Genomic DNA, 25,130 nt, shown 5'->3' with positions numbered 1-25,130 from the left:
TGGATCCACAGCCAGTGTGAATTAATTGTGCTGATTTCAGAGGAATTATTCTGATTTACAGCAATACACCACCTGTGACTGTACATGTACTCAGAATCCCATAATCACAGAATATTCTGAGTTGGAAGGGACCCACAAGGATCATCAAGTCCAACTCCTCAGTGAATGGCCCTGACAGGGGCTAAACACACAGCTTTGGCATTATTAACACCGTTCTCCAACCCACTGAGATCGTTCAGCTGCTTATCTGTAACATACAGCAAGAAGGTATTAGATAGCTAATGCTTTAAAAGTGAGATGGAAAAACCCTACTTAGATTAGGGGCAGGTGTCTACTTTGATTTTTGCGGATGAAATTAAGAAAAATTCTATCACCACCTTCACTGAATTATTCCAGATCAGCCTATAGGAGAAGGTGGATTAACCCTATCATAGCCATATTTGAATATCCAGAGGATTGGTAGTAGTGTAAATGAGAAAATATCAGTAAAGTGACTCCAAATGTACAAGGTATTTCCAAAATCAGATTTAGCTTATTCATCCTTGCTTTCAAGCTCTTGTACAGGGTGTTTTTTACATTAGTTGTCTGAGAAATACACAACCTAGTTAAACAATGGGGAAGGTAAATACCTACAGCAATAAACCTTTGACTATGACAAATAAATTTATATAACATTTAAGGTTCCTAGTCCAGTTCAGACTGCTCTTATAGCTCCCCTCTGTTTTATAGCTGCATAAAGGAACCATTAAGGTCTATTCAGTAAATTCTCATACACCGCTCTACCAGATTAGGTTTCTTTATATATTTTACATGGTAGTAAAAAAATAAATAAAGAGGGGTATTAAACCACAATAAATGACATCAAAGTAAAGTTACAGTTCTGATTTAAGCCCTTGTCAACTCAGGAAGTTCAAAGTGAAGTTTCTGCCCTGCCTGGGAGACGATGCTATTCTCCCTGGAACAATACCAACAGGCACACGGATTTCCATCTCAGACTCCTTCCTTTGTCTAATTGTGCTCAAGTGCAGCTGCACAGGTACCCCATTATGTGTCGAAATGTTGTACCTCGTCCTTTTATACTCTGAATTTAGCAAGAGTTTGCTTTGGGATGGTGAATATTGGGTTTTCCTGGTTTACGTGACTCTGGGACAAAATAGCTTCCCACAAATCTGTAATAAACCAACTTTAACAGCTTAGAATAATTTGCAGAGACTCTGAATCTCAGCACATGTGTATGACAAAGAAGGTATCATGGAAAATGTGTGTGCCCTGAACACAGTTTGGGTCTGCCACTATGTAAGACTTGTGTGACTGACTCCTATTCCCACTCGGTCTCCCCATTCCTGCCCTCACAGGACGACTCCTTTAGTGGCATCCAGGCACCATCACTCGTGAAACCTGGCAGGCAGCTCTGCTGGTGCCGACACTGGTGGCTACGTCAACTCGACTACAAAGCAACTCCCCAACCCCCTTGGCTGGAGGCCTGGAATGACTTGGGTGTCTCCAACTGGGCTTGTCCCACTTGGCAGCAGAGTCTTCCCCTTCCAGACCCCCGGGCTAGCACTATATTGTTGGTGTGAAGGTCTGTGCCAGCAGGACGAGGCACTTCACTGTATGACTGCAGAGTGTAAGGCACTGAAAGGAAGACAAAGACAACAAAAGGCATGTAGTATCTCAGAAAATACGGCAGACAGGGGAAAGCATCCACCAGAGGAAGAGGAGGTAACCCAGAGGCAGAAGCTGTAAGGAACAAATTCTCAGGGAATTTAAACACTTTGTCTGCTTGTGCGGCCGCCCAGTGCTTTTGTATCCATTTTTACTTTCCCCAAGAAAGGGATGTTGTTTTAAGAGAACATATTCTGGGCATATCCATACCCTTTGGATATTGTACTTTGTCAAGCAAAACAGATGAAGAAAGAAATTAGACTTAAAAAAAATTATTTTCCGGGTGGAAATTGGTTTTTTACATACTTGAGAGCAGGGTGTTGAGGGAGTTTAAATACTTTTAGCCTAATAATGTGAATGAAAATGAATGCAAGGTTTGAAAGATCTCTCTGTAGGCAGGAAAGTATTACATGGATGGGTTATGAAAATAAACGTTAAAGAAGAGGAGCACTGGGACCATCATAGTGAATCATTACAAATTCTTGCTCCTAATAATCTTCATTATAATGGATAGTTTAATATTAGGAAACTTTTCTTGTCTACATGAAGGTAACCACTGGTTTATGCCCTAAAGCTTGAGTTTATATATACATACATAGAGCAGAAAGCATAAGTGCTTGCATATGGCATAGACTGATTGAAGTAGATATTCAAAGGGAAAATTAGGTACTGTAACAAGGTACATCACGTGGGAGTTACTGCAGTCCTCAAAATACCCACTAATTTATCTTGCCTACCCCTGGAGAGGATTAATCCTCATTTATATTTCAATAAATGCTCTAAGGTTTGCACAAGAGCTTTAGGTTCTGCCTTTGGCCTTGTACAGAAGTGCCTCTATCTGAAAATCCAAGCAACTAAATCCCTACATCATGTCTGAGACCTTCTAGCACAGCCTGCAAGGTCTTCCTCTCTCTTTTCTGACACAGAGAACTTCTTTAGATAGCTACTTTTTTATGTATATAACTGCTGGATCTGTGTCTGCAAACAGTTGTGATGGCAGAATTGCCAACCTACAAAGCATAGCCAAAGGAATGGTGACGTGCAGTAGCTGCAGCAGTCACCACAAACCTTGAGCACAACCCAGTTTGTTTCTCTGTTTGAAGGAATGTGGACCATAACCTTCACCAAAGCCCAAGCAGCTCCTACAGGCTTTCCTGGGGCTAGTTTGGTGTATAAGTGCACCAGGGCATCCAGTTGAAGCCATTCTACCTTGGGTCTGGAAGTTAAAGGTACATTTGGCCACCTGGAGGGAACACGCCCCAGAAATTCACTGGGCATTCCTGAGTGGGAAAAAGGATTGAACTCCACGTACAATGAACATGTTTACACTTCCTCTAGACAATTCTGAGGAAGTTGTGGGGTTCAGATCCTCAGTTCCACGCTAATGATTTATTGAAATGAAAGTGGCTAAAAGAGTTTGCATCATACTACGGTAACGCAGCCACAGCACCAACTCAGCTGCAAATTCTGCTACACTAAAGTCCTACTTGTAGAACAACTTAAGAAATTATTAGACTGTCACATTCAGAGTGTGAATTAAAGTAAAAGAGGTCCAGTGTGTCTGGACAGGTGTCTTAACTCAAAATTTTAATTTCAAATATTATGTACCAGCTATAAGGGCAGAGGGCCTGTCTTGAAGAGGAGATAAAGTGTTAATTAGGTTTTCCAGAAGGGCACCCACTATATGAAGATCAATGTATCTGACTTACAAACCAAACAGACAGATTTATTTTTTAAGAGTTTTCTAATATTTATATATCAAGTTGATAGAAGGGCTTATGCAGAGAGAGATTAGCCTGACAAAATAAATTACAAAGAAAATGCCTGCAACCAAAAGAATAAGAGCCAAATGCAGAAAGATTGAAAAACAAACAGTAAAGATATGTAACACTGATTAGGCTGTGTTATGCAGACTTTTCCCGGACAGTTACAAAAATAAAGTCCATCCATCTGTCAAAACATCTGCTCCACGTATGAAAATTAAAACAGAATTTAGGTGGGTTTTAGGAGTTTCCAGTAATTATCTCTCCTCTATGGATTACTAACACAGCAAAGAGTTTTTAATGGCATCTTTTTAAGTTGAAGGGTAAGTCCCTGTGACTAACTAATATCCAGATGTTTCTCCATATTTTAAGAAAGTGGTTTCATTTTTTTTAAACCAACATTGATGTCCATACTGCTTCTTAGATATTACAGCAAATGCAAGTGGCCAGATTATGTAGGGCAGTAAGTAGAAGACTAAATGATCCTTTACATTATCATTAGCTTCAACAGTTTTCTGCTGATTTAATCCAGATAAGCATCAGACCCAGTAATGCATTCTTCCTTTATATCAGCCTTTCCACATAGCCAAGTGATTAAAATATCATAAGATTTTGTCTAAACCGGATGGACAAGGGGATTTAGAACTATCATCTAACAGCTGGACAAGCAAAATAAATACGTGTTTTGTGTCTTAAATCAAAATGGATGGACAGCTTTCATTTGAAGTTCCATGCAAGAGGTTAATTATTATGTTTACTTTTTTTTTCCTTCTTCTGTCCCATTAGTTGAATTTTCAAGCAATGAGGTCAGGGATATCCATGGAAAATAAGTAATCCCTGATATTACTGCTGTCATTCAAGTTTATCACACTGCTGAAAGATGTTCCAGGTTTATCAGGGAGCTTTTTAACTTCTTTCTTTTTCTGGTGGGCTACTGCTGGCTGCCATCAGTTCAGTCAGTACTGGCAGATATCTTTTTCAGCATGGAGCAGCATTGTTTCAAGGAAAATATTTCTGAAGTGTTAGTGCAATAAATATATGTGTGATTGCCATGTACACAGATGATGGATTCTCAGCTAGACCCGGCAAAGACTTCAGCATGTCAGTAAGCATGGGCGAGGAAGCCTCTTCGGGGTGAGCTCTGCATCGTGTGTGCTTTCACAGCTCCTGCTGTTTGGGTGCAAGATTTCGTAAAATGCAGTAACATTATTTAAAAATTATTGCTGTGTCCCTCTTTTTATTACAGTAACATTTGGAAAAATATTGGTCCAAGCGCAGAGTCTGCCTCAACAGACCCAGAATAAGCATTGAACAAAGCAAATTCTTTGGGTCCTGTTAAAATGAAATGGTCTTTTAAAATTTTATTTTATTGGAGTAGGCTGGTTGGCAACAGTGCTGCAGAGCTACTGTGTTAATATGGGCAGGAACAGGAAAGTCCCCAGGTACTGGAAGCTGTGTGCAGGCCCTAATGGGTGGGGAAATCCTGCCTGGCACCTCTACTCCATGAGATAACCTTCCAGCTGAACCTGTATAGGCAGGTGCATGATTTTAGAGTGGGGGAGGACAGCTGGCGTGGAAACATTTGCAAACTGTGATTTATGACTGTTCACCCCTTGCAGCTGGGATCAATACCATCATTTACATCCCCTTTTTATCATCATTGTACCTTGCAATTAGCAGGATCAATGTTTTATAGTCTTACCCTCTGAAAAGCTAGTCTGCAGTGCTGAGTGAAGCAAGTTGAAGTGTTGGGGTCTGTGTTACAGAAAGGGGTTTCTATTACCTTACTTCTTGGTGGTTACATCCCCCATTTGTCAAAGCCTTACAAGCAGTGTGCATTTCATCACACACACACATGCAAATCAAATACAAACCAAGAATATGCCTAATTTTTCAAAGCTGACAGATCCCCAGATTCAGTGGCCCTTACGCTGGATTGTGATCTACAGGATCTACAGGATCTACAGAATCACAGGATTATATGGTATTGTCATTTGGGGGATCTGACTCCTTTGAAGATGTCATAAGTGACTCTATTCCTAGGCATGGTGACCACTGCCAGCATTGCACAGGAACCATTGATTAGTTTCATACCTAAATTTTCCTCTGCTGACAAGATATGCCCTGTGAAACTTCAGACTGATAAGGGTTGATAAGAAATTTTTGGTTGTATAGTACAGCTTACTGTGCTTCCAGTTATCTTTCCAATTAAGTTATGCCTGTTACCTGTCTGATTTTTTGATATGACAAGAGTTCTTGAGAATATTTAAAGCGTATAATTTACTCAAGTTGCAGGATGTCTGCGTGAATTTAAACCATTAAAGCATCAAGACAAGAAAAAAGAAGGCAAGAAAGCAGATGATTTAAAAAAGCCAGCAAAAAAAGGTGCAAATATATCCTGATTCCTTCAAGCCACAAAACTGCAAGCCATATTAGCAAACAGTTGTACTGTCAGTACACTTGCACAGCAGATGGAAAGCTTCTCTGGTTCTGCCTTCGTGTTAGTGAGGGCAAAACACAAGATGTCTCCCTGCCTGCCTACCTACCCACTTGCAAATCTGGGTCATTACTGGTATTTGGTCATTTGGCCCAGGGTTTACCACTGAGGCTAAGCATGGAGGTAGCTGAGCTGGGTGGGATATTCCCTGGGGTCTGTCCTGAAAACAATCTTAATCCAGAAGCCATTTAAAGAAGTGATTAGAAGCCATGCTTTGAAGATGCCTCCCTTGACACATCGGACCTCTAAATCTTTGTCATTAGCACTAACCATTTGACCTAGTGATCTTTGGAAGTTAAATTTCCACAATTTTTTTCTGCATTCAGTATGTTCAAACAACAAAACATGTTTCAAGCCCTGAAATCTTCATTCAGAAGATGCATATAATAAATTTTCCAGACATGTGAACAGCTAGAGGGATGCCACAAAAAGGCTGCAGCACAAAATACCTGATTTAATGACTATGTCATATTTTTGTTCATCTGGTTAATGCACAGTGAACAAGACAAACCAAAGTCTTCTGCAGATGCAGTCCAGCAAACAAGTGGGTTTTTAGGTTTTGCAGGCATAGATGACTGTTGCATATTAAACCTTTCCATGAGTTCTAGCAAGCTTCCTTTATTTTGAATTGTTGTTTTTCAGCAGTATGCATTTCCTACAGCACAAAATAACTTTTTCTAGGAACAGAAGAGTACTTAAGAAATAACTCAAAATACTGGGAAGCCTTGAGGTCAAGCAGAAGCCAGTTCTTTTCTGACCTTAACTTTTTTAAAAACTGTTTTGTTCTACAGAGTAAACTTCCCCCACAATATGAGCAGGCTTTATTAGCAAAGAAATGTACACTAGTGTTGGGTTTCAGCTCAGGCAGTCTCACCAAGCCCAGCAGCAATTTAAGTTGCAACCACAGCCTAGATCTAAGGAGTGTCTCTCATCTATCTCTTCCATCTGGGTGGAGTAATCACCTGTCTCCTGGAGAAATCAGATTGCACCCTGCCTTTCCGAATTGGATCAACACCTGCTAATTGGGTGGAGTATTTCAGACAAACGAGTTGCCAAGCCTGTTACAGGCACATAAGATGCTCAGGCTCCAGATCAGTCAGCTTGCCTTTTTTCAGCATAGTACAGGCATATCCTCTTATGACTTCCACTCATAGCCACCTCAGATAAGTATACTCCAAACTCGTGTGTTGAAAGTGAAGGTAAAACTATGAAGTGTTGAAAGGAAGCAAAAGACTGTGGCATCTCCAAGGGGCAGTTGCTTAGCAGTGTGTGTGGCTGTAAATAAATACACTGTGTAAGCTACTCTAGGAGGTTACACATGTCTTACTGTGGGAAGCTGGAAATTTCTGTGGGGATATTAAACTGCTGTGACATGACAGAGATGCTAAACCAGAGAAACAGTAAGTGGCAGAAGCTTACAATTACCACTCAGTAAAAATTTGGCACCCAAGTGAAATTGCTGAAATGTGAGTTTGTTGAATGGTTTTGGGGGGCATGTTGTTATCTTTTTGTTGGTTGGATTTTTTTTCTCTGTCTATATATGTATTCATGATACATGTATAGTAACCTAAAGGTTTTGGAAAATGTTAATCAGAAAGGAATTACCTAAGGGAACAAGACATGAATAGATTACTTAATCCAACAGAGATTCCACCACTCCGTCAGAATAACAACAAACAATCAAGAATGGAAGAGAAAAAATTGCATATTATTTCCTAGGTTATTTTAAGAACTTTCCCTTTAGTTCTCTTAGTTACTACAAAAGAAAAAAAGACAATATTTTAACTCGTGTGCAGCAGGGAGAAATTAAGTAGACATATTTTCAGTGTATGTAAGTAATAGAACTACAGAAAAAATTATTTGTGGCCTAAATTAATAGAGATATAGTGACCACATCTTGAGTATAGATGAACAGAGGAACTGTGATATGTGATCTTTCAGAGCAGACCTATCCTTAATTTTAAAATTAACTTTTATTAAAACAATAGATAATCACAAAGAGAATAGACACAATGTGAAGCAAATCTAGGGGAAAAAAAAGTAAAATGTGACTGGCACCAAAGAAAAGGTTTTTCTTTAACTTCATGAGCTTCAGACTGAAGCCCTGAAAAAAACCAGGGACTAAACATATCTATCATTTCTACCAGTCATCCAGTTAATGTGTTTTTCTGGAAAGAAATGTATGAAGAATAAATTTACTCTGTCCATCTTGGGGTGCTGTAAATTATAACATGGAATTACCCAATAACATTTTGAAACAGCAATAGCTGGAAACTCAGCCATAAATAATTCTCAGACTTTGCCAAGGCCAAATGAGGGCTCATGAGGAACACATATTGATAGAAAATTAAACCCCGTAATTTTGGGAATTATTTTTCCTTCATTTCTCCTTTACTTCCCCTTTTCTAACTCTGACTTTGTATTTCCAAAGCAACGAAGAAAAAATTTCTGCAAGACAGCATTAAATTTGCTGAATATTAAATTTCCTTCAGAAGCAAATTTCTATAGTCATACCTATAACAGAAAAATAAGCCCAAAATTGGACAATTAGCTTTCTCCTTGATCTATATCAATTTGTTCCCCATACTGAAAGCCTTAAATGACTTCCCATGATACATAAATGGGTAAAATATGAAAATCTGAACAACTGCCAACTTAATTCTTCCTCTGTGTAAGGACTCAAGTTATTACCTTACAGTAACTGATTTGCCTTGGTCAGTTCATAGAAAGAAATATATGCAAATGCCTAAATGAACACAAGCTGTAGGATCAACATCTGCAATAAGCCATAAATAAGGCTTTATGCTGGTGTGTTGTGGGGGTCCATCCAAGAACTGGAGCTGGCACAACCAGAAGTTCCTGGGGGGGAAGGTCTGTTTGAGAGCTCCACAGGACTTTGAAAGATTCCAATGTCCTTAACCCCTTTTTTACCAAGCCCAGTTCACCTCTGAGTGAAGTGGTTGTAGGTTTTGAGGGTTTTTTCTGCCCCATCTGAGTTTCTCCTTTGTTTGTAGTCTATGCACAGCAGTTTTCCAAAGCAGTAGTATTGCAGCAGCACACTGCTTACAAATGTCTCACTCTCATCTCCCCCCAATGGTAAGGAATGCTTTGGTAGGAAATTGTGTCCACATTAAAGAACATGGACAAGAGGAAAGAGTGAGCAGCCCTCGAGCTAAAAAACGCAGGATACTAACTGGGACAGTTGATAGACTAGGAAGGAATATGCTCTGGCACTATTTGTCTTACACGTCACAAAAACCACTTTTCCTCTTGTAGTAGGTCATACTGAGAGTAAATTCTGTCCCCAAACTCATTTGAGACCTGTTTCTTTGGATTTTTACTCATTTTAGCCCATCTGGACAGGAGACATTCACCTTTGTCTTTTCCCCAGGCTGGGTGGGCATCCTGGGTCTTTAGGCTTTGCTAAAGAATTTTACTGCTATGCTGGAGACAGGAAGCCAGAAAGGAAAAAGGTCTGGCAATGAAGGTTGGTGGGAGAAAAGCTGGACGTTTGGCTGTAGATGTCCTCCAAAGGAAGAACCCTGACAAAAAGGAATGAACTTCTCTTTGGCACACCCAAAGGGCCAGAGGTAATTTGACCGGAAAAGTTGTGCCTGTCAGATGAATTTAGAAACATGCTTTCTAGATTCAGCCAGCATTGTATATTTAATTTTCAGATTCCCTCTTCAGATCTTTGTTTACAATAACAGATGAAAAGAATTACTTTTACTTTCTCCCTCCATGTTCCTCTGTTTTCCCTAAGGCAACAACAGTAATAAAATGAGTTAAAGGGACTAGTGTTCAATTATTTCTAGCTGTGTTTTTCCAAAGCATCACCAGATATGGCTGAGGGACACTTGTCGAGTCACTTTTTACTTTCTGGGTTTTTTTTGTTTTTTCTTTCTTTCCAAATTGCACACTGATGAATCCATAAGCCTACAGATCCATCCCCTCCCTTCCTATATTTTAGGGAGGGGATAGAAAACTTTAAAGGAAGCACAAACTAAGATGGCATGTGAACATTTTGGCTTTAAATATTATTGTAAAAAATTAGATGGTGAATTAAATGACAGTCATGTGATTCTACTTGCATGAACAATAAATTGAATAATTAGGTGCCAGCCACACTTGAATGCAAAGAAGCATGCACAGAATATGGCTATGTCATCAAATATGTGCAGTGTAAAGAGCCTTGCTGCTTTGTCACTGGAAATAGGATTCTGATCTGAAGTGATTCCAAACTGCTGTCAAGAGAACTATTAAGCATAAAAAAGTTACGCACAGCTGGAATCAGGTAAGAGATAATAACTAGGTAAAATTTAATTGCAATGAAATAGCCCAGGTAGATGTCTATCTCCTATAAATTACAATACAGTCAGTGCTTACCCACATGCAAATGTGCTGGTACACTTCAGCTGTATACACAAAGTGTAACTCTTTCTGGACCTGTATGTATGTAACTGTGTATGTTCATGTGACAGAGCAGATGTAGAAACTTGCTGGTACCAAGTAAAAGTACTTGGTACTCTTTGTATCTGTTTGTACATCAACGTATATTTCTCACCAGAAACATCCAAGGAGAGGCTGGTATCTTACAGTATGCTAAGTGTGTGTAAGTGTCTGTCATCGTGCAGCTTCTCCTACGTGACTTTGTTAAAGTACCTACGGAAATTTTATAGATTTATACATGTCAAGGCCAGAAGGGACTATTTCAACAATTTAATTTGACCTGGAATCTTTAAAAGTGGCTAAATAAATTGGATAGTCAAGTCACACTTGAAAATAACATCCTAAGGTGCCCTTCAGAAACACATCTTTTAAGCTTTCATGTCATAGAAACCTATTGTACTCTTTAATAGGAATTTCCTTGATTAATTGTGTAATTTGTGAACTATTGCTACAGTGCCTCAGCCAAATCTAATGCAGAGATGTATCAACTAAACAGCAGCCAAAATTTTTAAAGCTAATTAATCGTTTAAGGACTAAATGAGGTTTCCCGTTAGGAACATATCCTTACCCTATGACTACCTGCAAAGCTAATTAGTGCTTCTGATAACTTTTGTAAAGCACCCAAGCTTTGCTTTGCTGGTTTATGATATCCTAGGAATGTCAGAATGAAATTGCAGCCACTTTTTTTTTTTCTTTTTCCTTCAGTTAGCTATTATTTAACCCACATGTAATGCAGAGTTTGCCATGTGTTTTTGTAGGGGCCCAGGTGACTGTACGACTTTTAAATGAAATATTGAGGCTCACTAGTGAGAAATACGACTAGCAGTATGACTGTTCAGTAAGTTTAGTATAAAAGCTGAGAAATATTCTGTAGAGACTTTGTCTTCTTTGATCATTCCCAAGGTCTGGCCAGGAATCATGAGAAATATTTACAAGACTTACAGAAACCAGAATAGATCAAATAAGACACTGAAGTCCAGAATAGCAAGAAATCCTCACAGAATTGCTCATTTAGTTGAATTACATAAGTCTCTTACTTATTATTTATAGACTTTAATTTTTCATGAACAATGTTACTTTGGTGCTTGTGATACTCTGTACTGAGGAAATGGAAATATATTGTAATGCTAAGTGCTTACATGGGACAGTAATTATGATTTTATTGGAAAAAGTCTATAATTTTGAGGGAAAGTGTAGCAGTTAACGTTCTTTAGAGAAGTCCTGCTCTAAGTAGGTACTGCATAGCTGAGGTGGGGGTCTTTCAGCAACTCTTCTCAGCTTACTCATATGGAAGAAGATCCAAAGCACACTTTAAAAGTTCTATCTACCTAAACAGTGAGTAAAGCTTAAGTAAATAATATATACTAAGCCCTTTAGGAAACAGAAATTAAAATGACTGTTTAAGTAACAAAGGGGTAGCAGGAGAGCAGGAATAGGCCCTGTTGGCTGCTCTCCTCAAATCCCGTGTGGACCTTCCTGAGACACAAGCCTGCTGTGCTGGGACTGGCATGACTGACAGCATCAGGATAAGGAATCCCTCTGAAGGAGTGAAAACAACGCTGAATTACCTCTTACAATTATGAGAGGAAATCTCAGAGGTCATAGCTGAGGTTAGCAGTGGGGCAGGGCTGGGGTTATGCTTGGGCTGCAGCTGCTGCAGTGCACCTGGCCCATTAGTGGGGACTTGCATTTTCAGCACTGACTTACCCTGGAGATCAATAATTAAAAGGAGGGTTTTTTTTAAAAAGACCTCAATGTAGAAGTATAGACTGTCATGTAGAAAGTTTTGAACTATCACAAGTGAGGAGTATATAATATCTTAGACGTGGTACATGCTGAAAGCAGTATTAAATCAAGCCTGGTTTATATGTCACTTTATTTGTCTTCTTTTTCTCTTGTTCCCTCTAATAAGAGTCTGCTGTGTTATTTTTATGGCCTTTATATTTCACACTCCCAAGGTACTGACGATGACTTAAAGGAGGCAAGAATAATCAGTTTTTTTAAATTATCTGTAATTAGACTTAAAGCAGTTGCATTAAATATGTTGTAATGCACTGTTTTATGGCAAGAACAGGTAGCTGTAAATATTAAAATATGATGTTCTGAACACATCAAGTTGTGTATTCCCTCTTTCTAGTTGCCTACTGAAAACTGGACCCATATTACATCTCACCTATGTGTTTATTTCATTTCTCACCTACTCCTCTAGAGAACTTTAGAGTTTAAAAAAAAAAGCAACCAAAAAAACCACCCCACACAATCTTACAGGATCTACTACCAGGGTCACACACTCCAGTGCAATGTGGTGTGGGCTTTACCTTCTACTCGTGAGCAGCAGGTGTAGCTGTCCTAGTATCACAGGAAGCAAAAGAATCAAGGTGAATAGAAGTTACAGTATAAGCAGTCCTCTCAAGCTCACCACACTCAAAGGATGGGGACCTGAACCTCCCAGCTTACTCCAGAATGTGTGTCTCTACAATTTTAAACAACTACGCTGAATTAGAATCAGCTTAGTGCAATGTGTAAAGCATACTCTTTCTTACTATGGTGAATTTCTAAAAATAATTATTTAAAAAGGATAAGCATATACTTTCATTCTAGGCACTGAATCTCTTATTAGTTTTCTAGGTTTTTACTCCAGCCATGGAAAAAATCTACTTAATGGAATATCATAATACTTCATATGAGATGAAGTAGCAAGGTTAGTTAATTTGCTCACATATTTAACACTAGCCCTTTTTTTTTAACCTTGAATACTAGATATTCTAGGCTTACCTTGCAAAGTACTCCTGAAAATTATTTGTGGACACGAGCATGGATTAACTTAAATGTATTATTTCTATGTAATGAGATAGCCTAGGTATCTGGCATTTCAGCTATCCCATCACATATTTAGCTTAGCCCATATTTCTTAGTTTTTACCCAATCTACCTCTACTGTTCCCAGATGGCTTTTTTTGAAGACAACTGTCCTCTATGGCCTAGGTAAAGACTGATAAGACTATTTTTATTATGACCTAGGAAATTATTCAAATGGAGCTCTCTAGAGGCATATGGTTGGCATTATGAATATTTTACAGAATCATCTCTGAAAATCAGGCCAATAGCATATACACACGGGGCCAAGTTCCACTCTCACTTATACCTTGGCAGCCACGATGATTTCCCATTTGGCTTTGCTATGCAAGTATTTGTTTGGCTCATTGCATGCATGTATTTTTTATCTTTTTTTCCCCTTTTTCAGCCCTATTTCCCACACTGTTCCTATAAAGAAGACAGTTATTATCAGTTTGGAATGATTGCTGTTTGGGGGCTACTGGCTATGTCTCTCTTACTTCATAAATACAGGGAATATGATGTACAGAGGAATGAGAGAAAATGTTCAGAAAACGATGCCCAGCGTAGCAGTGTCGTTCCTGAGGCACTAAAACTGATGAAGAATGTTAAAACCACTTTGACCTCAATATTGCTGTGAACTCCAAGCAGGGAAGAGCTCTGGGGAACCCACTGGCTCCAGAGAGATGCTACAAAGAGAAAGCACTTCTTGGAACTCCCTTGAGGACTGGGACCTGGAGCAGGGCAAAAATGGGTCAGAATATTATGTACCTTCTCATCAGGAGATGAGTATTCCAGGGTCAATATCTCTTATTCTGTTATTTCTTCTATCTTCTCTTTCTTACTGTTTTGTTTTTTGGTTTGTTTTTTTTTTTTGGTAGATAAATTCTAGTTCATCTGCATGATTTCCATTTATAAACTGAAACCCTTGGTCATGAAGACAAAATTTCTATATAAGAGGACTGAGAAAACTCAAGACTGAAGTTATGATCAGAGTGTGACCTTACAGAGCAGGAAAAATACTTCAAGAATTAACACAGTGGGACATAATAAAATATTTACAATGTTTTATAAAAGGAAAAAAATGCTAAAAAGATTTGTACTTACCACAATATCTTTTCCAGCCCACTTGCACTCATCCCTTCGGGAATGTGATACAGGCCAAACAATCTAAAGACACAAAACAAAAATCACATTGTGTTATTTCATGCTTCAGCATTCACAAATTGCAGGCCAAATGCTAGTCCCTTTATCCAGTTTATCTTCCCCCCCTTCTTTTCCTTATTTCCTTTTCTTTCTTAAAATTTGACAACAAAGAAATGAAATATTGGGATAATAGGTGTCACAGAAAAAACAATCTTGAAATACTGTCTGCATTGTGAATTTCAGCTGTGAATCTTCAGCCCTAATGATAAGAAGGTTGACTCTCCATTAAGTGTTTCTTTAATCTTTTAAATCTCATGTAATAGAAATATAATCACACATTAGAGTCAGCATCAGAAATGAGGTGTTTGCCTCTTCAGGGTATCTAATAGTTCACTCTTGCACTAGTTCAGTTAATTAAATAATAAAAAAGGAGCTATAGTATTTGAAAAGTATCATACCATCAAAACATGTTTATGCTGTTCCTATAGAGCTACCCTAACACAACTAATCCTAAATCTAGGTTTTCTGTAGTGTTAGCTTAGCAGAAAATGGATCTCACCTCATACAGAGAAAATCCAAAGACCCTCACAGTCAATTATTCATGTTTCTTTGAAAAGCTTTTAGGAATTACATATAGAATAAAACATGATCTTCCCATAAAATGCCAGGCTATTCATTTGGGAGCCTCAGATAATGCAATATGAATGTCCTTAAGTCTGGATTACAGTCTTGGTGTTCAATATAGTTTGTTAATAGAAAGCAAAAGGCAAAATATTAAAGAAAAAAGATGGAATGTAGAGGACGAAAGGGGTCAAAGGAGATGTTATAGATGATATTTGAAAATACAGTTTGCAACATTTTTTAAATTCAAAATTTTTTTAATGAAGTCCAAACAGCAATCAAACATCGTAAGTCTATAAAATAAGGTTGAAAATTTTATGAGCACATTCTCTCTCAGAGGATTCCCACTACTTCCTGTTGCTATTCTCAGCTTAAAATGTGCAGAGATGTGAAAATTTAAATTTACTAGGTTGAAAAACATTAACCAAACTTCTCAGATATCCCAAAACGACCGGTTCAAGTTTAGTTCAAGTTTTGGGCAAAAATCTCAGTATTTTTCAAACCACTGTATTTCAAATCAGATGTTCTTTTTCCTTAGTCTCACAGTAATTCTCTCTCCTCTAATTTGGTTTAAAAGACAGTTAAGTCAAACTGGCTTTAATACACTGAAAAATTTGGCTTTTTGAGTTTTGATGTTGCCATCAGCATTTATACAGAAACCTGAGTTTTCTTACATGGTAGAAGCAACAACTGGTGAAGTTTGAGCTCCAGGGCAGCACTGGCTGCATTGTAATTTTGATTGAAGTTTCGTACATGGCTCTCCCGTCTATAATAAACAGATCCCCAAACTCTTAAAGCCTTTTGTCTATTCTTAAATCTAGTCTAAATTCTCTAAGTCTGTTGCCAACATACATTTCCATGTTACTGACAACAGTTCTTTATTTAATATTTGTATATAAAGTCAAATAGTGTTCTAAAAGTATCTGAATATGTAAGTATGTAAATTGCAATCACTCCCATTCTACAGAGCTGTTTTCTGCAATGGAAACACCTTCTTTCCTTTATTATTCCAGATGTTTTGCACATTAAGCTATTGATCCCTCAGAGAATTCAAATAAATAGCTAGTTTCCTTTATAGCTGCACTAAAGAGAATAGAAAAGAAAATAGCCAGTTTTCCTTTTATCCTCTTATCCTTAGAGAATACAAATGAATAGCCTGTCTTCCCTCTGAACAGAAAACACAAGATATTTATTGCTATCATCTTAGGAAGCTAATAGTTAAACAGCCAAAAGGTCAGGAACACTAAGAAAAAAAAAATAATCCCTGGGTATTGAAGTAATATATCTCTCATAAAAGGGTACTCTCTGGATTTTAAAATGTGCCATCAAAATACTTAATGTAAAAAAATCAAACCTCCATCCCATTGTTTACCTTCTTGGCATTTTGTCTTACTAAAATAAAGGAAAATTTAATTATTTATTTAGCAGAAGACTGACACTAAACTGCTTGTCAGCTTTTAATTAGTCACCAACTTTTACCGGAAAATTACAAGCTCCATCAAGAACGGCAATATTTTATGGAATTGTTTGTCTTTTATTAATACTGGAATTATTTTGGCTTGAAAGCAGCAGAAGCAGAGTGCCTACATGTGCTTGAGTTAAAGAAGAAAAATCAACACTTGGACTCCCAAATAGCTTCTTTTATCTGCAAACAAATACAGAGCAGTAAGGTCTTTCTCCATAAACTGTCATAATAGATGTTTGGCTTTTTTAGCAGTTGCCATGAAAGTATGTCTTGTTTGGGAAATAGCTGGATTATTCACTTACCATTTACTACTTTTTTGTAGTCTGAAAAAAATTATTGTAGATTATATAGTCAAAGGTCACAGGCTCGTTATAAATTTCTTTTCATAGAGTCAGCAAATATTTTTGTTGTAACAGTATTCCTGACATCCAAACACTTACTATATAATTCCAACAGTGCACAACATAGTCTTGAGTGATAGGGAGTCTTTAACATTAAAGGTATGTATTTACATTGTACAGAACATGAATGAACATACCTTTTGATATTCCTTGATGTTAACCAGGTTGAAAGAAAATATGTGATCCTTTGCTCCAACATACAGTCGACCGCGTTCTTCGTCCAAGAGGAAAGTATGGTAACTGGAGCTATTAGCTAGTCCATTGAAATTTATTATATTGTTGGATTCCAACATTTCTGTAAGATAAAGGTAATACTTTTGTTGTTAACATGGTCAGATGAAATAGAGACTTATATTTTGAGTAATACAGACATATTTTTAGGAATTTGTGCTTTTGGTGTAGAAACAAGTGAAAGCATTATGTACCTGGGCCCTTGAATGTTTTTATTTCACACACCCAAACTGCTTGTAAGTTTCAGCTCTACACAGAGGTCAAAACAACAGTGAAATCAATCAAAAGCCTGTATGAGTTCTTAGGTGGTAAAATTCTATCCATGTAGCTCATCAACTGTTGGACAAAGTTCAATTTTGTTCAATCAATAAGATTTGCAACGATAAACTTGAGGATAACCAGCTGATAAAAAAACACATCTAAACACAAAATCTCCTATTTCCAGCAGAAGAAACTGTTTCATAAAGATCTGTAAGCTATGAGAACAGGGATAAGAATGAATAGCTGATGAGATAAAATAACATGTAACATCTATTCTTAAATGTATTGTCTTCTGAGCTTTCTCACACAGGCAGCATGTTGTTCCCTTCCTTGGAACAAGAATGAAACAAGGGAAAGTAACTTTGTTTCTTTTAAAACTCGAGAGTAATTTTCTAGTTCTGATACTCCTCACAGAGCTTTTGCATTTGCCATGGACAGGATTTTTTTAAGTGCAAGGATCCACAGAATCATCTCAGCTATTCAAATATTAACAAAGTCATATGCATTTTTCTGAAAAATATTTTTACCATACGTTAATATAGACCATAATAGTATAAATATTAACGAGAACACACTTTCTTTAAGCCTATTTTCATATCAGGACCAAAACCAAACCATCTCTATCATTTTAAGGCATGTCTGCACTAGTAAGTCATCAATAAGAAAGTTTCCTGGTGATGACAAATCCTATATGGTTCAAGCCCTGACCTTGTGAAGTATGAAGGCAAACATGCACTCTTAGGAGCAGGAGCAGCTCCATTGATGAAGCCATGAAGACAGATGAGAAAGGGAGTGAATCCATCAGCATCCAAGGGCTGATGGCCAGAGGGCATGCCCAGAGCTTCAGGTATGTAATGCTTGTGTCAATTCTGCCACACGTGCAAGCCAAGAACATATGTAACTCCTTTCAGAACAGATGCCAAATGCCTGGATGTCTAGGATTCACCTAACAGTGCAGCTACCTTCTATGTTTTTTTGGTTTTCAGTAAGATCACTCCCATTTTCCACCATTACTCCAACTGAGAAGTGAGTGTAAGACAGCATCCCGTATGCTGTTAGAAATTAAGGAGAAACTGCTGTCAAAACCAAAGTTTCTGCCTAATTTTCAACTCTCTTTCCTTCTTTTTTACTTATTCTTTTGTATTAAGAAGGAAGATGTTAGGTAGGGATTTTTTTGGACCTATGTAATAGTGATACTTTTGATTTTACAGAATTTCACACCTGCAGCTTTGCAGCTCTGCGGACGTTAAACCTATTTTTGATGTTCACGTATACCCAGTGGATTTTGAAGCAGGTTGAAACTCTGCAAAAACATTAGTAGGCAACATGTTCAAGGAAGACAAACACTGATAGTTGCATACCATTTGGGATAGCTTTTAGCTTTGGAATTCTTTGAAATTATGTGGAAAAACTCTCACTACCACCAAAAATAGTTAATTCATGCAGCAGTGTAACAAAGCATCAGAGCAGACACTACATTTTCTTCCTTATTCTACACTTTTTGTCACTAAATATAACTATACATTTATATCACAAACTTGTACTGCTCAAGAGTGAAGCTCACTTTTTAAAAATTATTTTTCTTTTAAATGTAACAATCAAATTACCCCAAGCAGTCTTGTCAAAATAATTCTTATGGCTTCCTGCCAAGTTCTAGAATTTGACTCTATTGTCCTCCAGTTCACTTATTTGCATTTTGTAAGAGACTTTACTAATTCTCTTTACTTTGTAATGACTGATTCAGATGTCGAATGTCGACTCGCTGAATAGCGAGTGATGTACATGATTGATTGCTTAACTTGTCTTAACACTCTCTTGGCTAGAAATGCTTTGCTGTCATCTGTATCTGATCATTTTTCTTATAATACAGCTGTCAAAAACCTTTGCAATTTTTTCATCTTTGTTGGTTTGAACTCGTATAGGTGCGATTCTGCCCTTTGTGACTGTGGCGTAAAGACAAGTGTCTGCTGAATTCAATGTTACACAAAGGTAAAACTGATAAAAATGGAAATGAGATCAGTTAGGCACACAGCTACTTGGCTTAAAAGAAGCCTGATATGATTTTGCTAATGCAGAGTTCTAAATATTCACATTTACAGACAGTGATTGATGTTTTCTTTTCTTTCTAATATTCATGAAAAATGTGAGATCATAGCATTGAAGTCTAAGGTTTATTATGGCCAAGAGTAAATTACATCATCATCTTCACTGTTCATAAGTCTCCACAGTATAACTTAAAAGGAGCAGGTGTGGCTGTGCAGGGAAATATATATAACTATTTTTTCTTTTCATTTTCTTTGACTTTCTGAGCATGCAACAATGTTAAAGGTAACACTGTTGGGTTTCTTATGAATGCGCAATTTAAAGTCAAACTAAAAGCTGAATTCCATTGCCTTCCCTAAGAATGGGACATTTCTTCTAGGTTTTAATTCAATATGTGTCAGATTGTCACATTACTGACTTTTGTAGATGACAACTAGATTTCCAGGGTCTGTTGCCCAAAAGATTAGGCCTAAACATGCTCCAAGCAGTGTATTTCAAATCAAGGGACATCAGGTTTCTCCCTGTCAGGAATCAGGTTGAGAATATAGGCTGAGGAGAAAAATGTCATTTGTGTGTTGATGATTCTCAATTACTACTAATTTAGGTAGGTTTGAGCTACATTACAAATGGGAGGTGAAATCCTAAGTAATTTTTGCAGTTCCTCTGCTGTTTATTCTAATTGATATGTATTCATCCAGTGATGAATGTGGCTTTACAGGCCATTCTGGATCAGGGTGTTGAAGGGCAAAGCAATGGCATTTGCACAATCAATACAAATTAAGTATTCCACTTCCTCAAATTCATTAGTTTCAAAGTGTTTACTATCCACTGTCTTCAGTATCCAATGAGTGACTATTGCTGAGAGAAATAGCAAAGACAGTGCTCAATCCCAGAAGGGCATTGGCATCCATCAATTCTGCTAAGAGTCGATCACTCATGCTGGCAAGGTTCGTGGATGATCAGTGATAACATAAACCAAGATTTACAACAAAGATTGCACTATAATGACAAGAGGAAATGATGAATGCATTCAATGAATCAATGAGCTTAATACTGTATACTAGGCATACCCTAATTTTTTTTTTTTTTTAATCCTTATTAAATGTTGGCCTATCCATGACCTATGCAGCCAGGTAATGGTTGATGGTTACCTGCTCTTAAAAGTCTTTTTTTTTTTACTTCCTCTATGATCTGTGCAGTTATTTTTATTGCAAAGATGTAACATTACTCCTTCTTTTGTTCAGTGACTTCCCACAGAATTTCTTCAGTAATTGCCCTGAGATAATTTTCTCACTTCCTTTTGACACATCCTCAGCTGTAGTCATGCCTGTAGCTTTGAACAGGAACGAAGGAGCCCTATACAGCTAACCACTGCACACTACCACTAGCATTGTCTCTGAAATGCTATATGAGGTAGATTTAAACTGGGTGGTGGTATTTTGAAGGTAAAAAAGATGTCATTGTTTTTGTTATTGGTGCTTGATTCCCACATTTATTAAGTGTTGCAGGTAACCAAAACTAACAGTTTGAAATGCACCATATCTTAAAAAATAATCATATTATAATGAATGGTATGATCACTGAAACCAGATGGAGGTTGAGTTTCTCAGGGTTTGTGGGCTATAGATGCTCCTAATAACCAGCTAGCTTTAATTCACATTCCTGACTTGCTTGTTCCATCTTAGTCTCCTTTCTCTGCCAGTGTCCAAGCTTGAAATATTTGACCTTTTTCAATGCCAAAGATTCTGCATGGTCTTTCCTCTATTAACTGATGTGTCTGTTGATTCAGTCTGACTTGTGTCAGAACATTCACTTTACCAGATCAAGTTGGCAAATTTACAAAAGAAAACCAGTCCCCAACCCTTGCCTTCATTTTAATATATGGTTATTTAATTTGTTAATGGAATTGTAACTTAATAGTATACATACACACAGAGGGCCAAATTCCTGCTGTGAAATCCATGGAGATGTGCATGCACAAAGAATGTATATTTGTTTTATTTTTATCACACTTCTTCATTAAAGAAGGAGCCAGAAAACCACAGCTATAGCTAAGATGAATACAGTCAGGCAGATCCTGAAGTTTGCTTTATCCATAGTTGGTATTCCACTGTAAACCTCGTTTTATGTCTGTGTTCCCTCCGTGGAGTTTGTCAGGAGAACATAACAAAAGAAAACCTTATTTTTTACTTATCTGCTAGAAGGAAAATTATCTTTAATCTTTTTAGCAAGAGGGAGTTTGCCTGTGTAACAACTTAGAAAATTTGTGGGCTTTGGCCTACATCCCTGTCATAGACTTCACAATGACACACACCAGCCAAGACTGGTTTTGTTGATAAGGGTCAAAAGGGCACATCAATTTCTCTAAAAAACAGAGGAAAGGTCTCCAAGTTTCCTCAGCAGGATTCAGATCTGGCCTTATCCTATTCCTGGTGACTCTGCAGAGTGACTGGGAGTGGTGCTCGTCACAACACGCTCGTGAAGCCAATGAGTGGGTTGTTGGTTGCACAAAACTCCCGACCTCCATTCCTTTGCCAGCAGCGATAAGATCTTACTGTAGATCTCGCAGCAGTAGATAAAAGATGAGTCAATGCCATTATGCCATCAAACAGGGATTTTGCTGAACTGTGAGCAGTGCCTCCCACAACATCATGCTAGAACATTTCCTTCTTCTCTCGCCAGGCCTCTACTTTGGCTACAGAGGATCAGATGGCCGCATGTTTGCACATGCATTTGTTGCTTACACAGATGCATATTGTGCCTGTTCTGTATATCAGCATGTGTATCCTTCTAAATAATCCCAGGTGTAAATTAGTCATTACTCTTTGAGTAATTATTTGCTGAATTCTTAGATACATGCAAGGAAAGGAGTGTGTATTTTAACTTCCAACCTCTCCCGTAGCTTCCCCATTTTATTGCTGTGAGTGCAGATGGTGACTTTTGTCCCAGTCAAACAGTTAAGGAAAAGGCAGGAACTGGCAGGAAATCAAGAGAGCTTCCTGCAAGGCATGAGCCAGCAGAGCTATTTGGCAAAACCAGCAACATAAGCATAGAAAAGACACTGTACTTCTTGGGAGTCTGGTCCCCACCCGGATGAGATGACAGCAGCCATACAGTGGGGTATTTCAGTTGGGTATTTCCTTATATAATGGAAAACACTAGTCTGAAATCAGGTGAGCTTGACCCCATGCCAGGTCTAACGCTTAGTAAAATGTCCAATAGCCTGAAGTATAACAACTCCTTTCCCCCATCCAGGATTTAACTACTTTATACCACAATTATTTTCTTTCATTGATACCTCACATATCACTGGGACCTTAGGATCTAGCCCTTAGTGAGGAGAATGGTTCAGTCATCCACCCTAATTAAAAATAACTTGGTAACAGTCTGTGGTACAATTCAAACATCTACAAAACAAAACAAGGAAAATTAATTCATACTTTCTTTTTCTTTCTAGCATTTCAACCAAGGTAGGGAGGGGACTGGCAGGGAATAACTGCAGAAACATTTGTTTTGTTACATCTTTTAGTTTAACTGGTCAGATTACCTGCCTTTAAGTTAAATTCAAACTGTTCCAGTATTTGTGAGCTATTTTTACCTGTAAGTCTTTGATTTCATATTAGGAGCAGAAGAATAAAGAGACATATCAATTATCAACACCCGCTCCTCCAAAAAAAATCCCAACAAGTTATGTTTTCAGATAATTTTAGAATTTTTCTTCTTGGAAATATCAGCAAGTGATCAGTCTACCTCAAATGAAACAAAAAACAGGCTTATGAAGTGTATGAGATCACATAGTGCAAGAAATGATTTATCCATCTTTAGAAATGTAACATGAAAACTTGTAATCAGCACCTTTGGGTTTTTGCTACACTACAGTCAGAGAAACTTGAAACTACACAGCGTTTGTTGTTGATGGCAATTCACTGTTATTGTAATTTGAATGAGATAAATCACTGGGAGAAAAGGGAGGGTTATCTTATCAGTAATCAAAATACAATTGGAACAGAGCCCCTCACAGCTGTTCAATCAGTCCTAGCTTTCATCCTCTTCGTCTACCTTATCATAACAGTTGCCAATCACCTGGTTTCACTGAACTCTACTGGAAGGAGAAAAAAAAAAAAGGTACTGTGTTTGTTTTTGAGCAAAACTTTTGCTTCTGAGAGAACACGTAGTTCAGAAACACAGTTGAGGGAACTGTTACAATTTATCAATTAGAGGTAGCTAGGACAAGATATACAGTTTTTTGTGCACTTGTGATGTAAACCAAGCATTTTAAATGAAACACTCCTACCTACCTTCCACTACAGCAAAGAAAACTTGAGGGCCATGAGCATAGTTTGATTAAAACCAGATACCTGGAAGGAGGAATGTTACACCAATGTTTTGTTTCAGTTGCACCAGTATAAGCATGGAATCCTTTGACTTCAAAATACTGATGCATATGTTTTTTATACTGTAAAACCGAGAGAAGATTTTAGCTCATTAATGTCAGCACTATTTAGCTACATGACAGCCCTTAAAGTGTTTTTAGTTTGAGTAATTGAAAGGGTCACATGATATATCAAAGACATAAAACATTCAGATTTTTAAAGCCAACCTGCTTTCCCTTTATTATTTGCATTATTTGTCCTTTTGGTCTCTGAAAGTGAATCCAGATTATCCTTATTGCTCAGCTGTTTTCTTATAAAACATGAGAAATTTTAACCTATGAGCTAAACAAAGACCTGTAAAGCTTGATCTCATATATTTGTAAAATTATTGTAACATCCCATATTATGAACTTGGCTTTGTGAGAAAGGTTATGGCACATATTTAACTGTGAACTTCACAAGTATTTAAGCCCAACATTGTTACAAAATCGCAGACTTACATTACCTATACTACCTATAGCATTTTTTGTGTGTGACGAATCAGGCAGAAATATATGATGGCAAAAGCAGACCACAATCTGGTTTTACTAAGATGTTGTCTGTCTAAGCAAAAATGTATCTGTCTTGAGATTTGAGTGGGTAACATCTTTGCTACCTCCCACTTGTGTTGGTATAATATTTCAGGAGAAGTAATGGAAGTGATACATCATACTAATGAGCACCCAGATCTTAAGGAGATCTATAACTATCAAGGTTCTTTAAAATAATATGGCAAAATAATGATCTAATGCAAAGTTTATAAACATTCTAACTCAAATACTAGAAACACTGCGGGCATATCAGCTCAGCCCTCTGAGCTTGGTTAGCCCAATGTGGCACTGCATGACCTTAAATTGCACCATCTGAGCTAGCACAGGTAAACAGACAGCTAAATCCCATTCATTAAATAACTCAGTTATCAGATCTAGTTAGAAGCGAATCAATTTCCAACTCTCTGTATGATACTTCTGTGAAGTTAAACTTCAGTGAGCAGAACCGGTACTGGTTATCAATTAAGTAAAACAGTGGGTAGTTGTAACTTCAAGGAGTGATTACCTTATCTATAAACAGTACCGGCCTTGTCTCATTAAATTTTGTATCGCAGAGGCACGAACACCTTTGCAAGGCTAACACACAGACAGCTGTTTTGCCAGGGCAGGGATGTATTTCATTTGGCCAAGCAGGAATGAGATGGGAAGACCGTCACATCCTATCCTCTGCATGGTTGAGCTACATGTTGGGTCCAAGTGTAGCATGGAGCACAATTTTTACTTACCGAGTGTTCCCAAATAAAGCAAGACACAGATTTTCAATTCATTAACTTTTTCCACCAGAACAAAAG

The 25,130-nt window shown here is 37.7% G+C and overlaps 1 protein-coding gene across 2 annotated transcripts in view; it reads right to left on the bottom strand.

Moving 5' to 3' along the window:
* The window catches only part of SEMA3A (semaphorin 3A), a 237,616-nt gene that overhangs the window by 100,940 nt on the left and 111,546 nt on the right, over positions 1-25,130 (bottom strand). For both annotated transcript variants that reach the window (XM_039571065.1, XM_019283654.3), the window contains 2 exons: positions 16,979-17,136; positions 14,316-14,378 (listed from right to left, as the gene is read on the bottom strand). In XM_039571065.1, coding sequence (XP_039426999.1) covers positions 14,316-14,378; positions 16,979-17,136 — 221 coding nt within the window. The remainder of the gene's footprint in view (positions 1-14,315; positions 14,379-16,978; positions 17,137-25,130) is intronic.

The sequence above is a fragment of the Corvus cornix genome, chromosome 1A, assembly GCF_000738735.6.
Source record: "Corvus cornix cornix isolate S_Up_H32 chromosome 1A, ASM73873v5, whole genome shotgun sequence".
NCBI classification, from domain to species: domain Eukaryota; kingdom Metazoa; phylum Chordata; class Aves; order Passeriformes; family Corvidae; genus Corvus; species Corvus cornix.
Note: the sequence above shows the minus strand (reverse complement) of the source record. Positions and strands in the feature narration are given on the sequence as shown.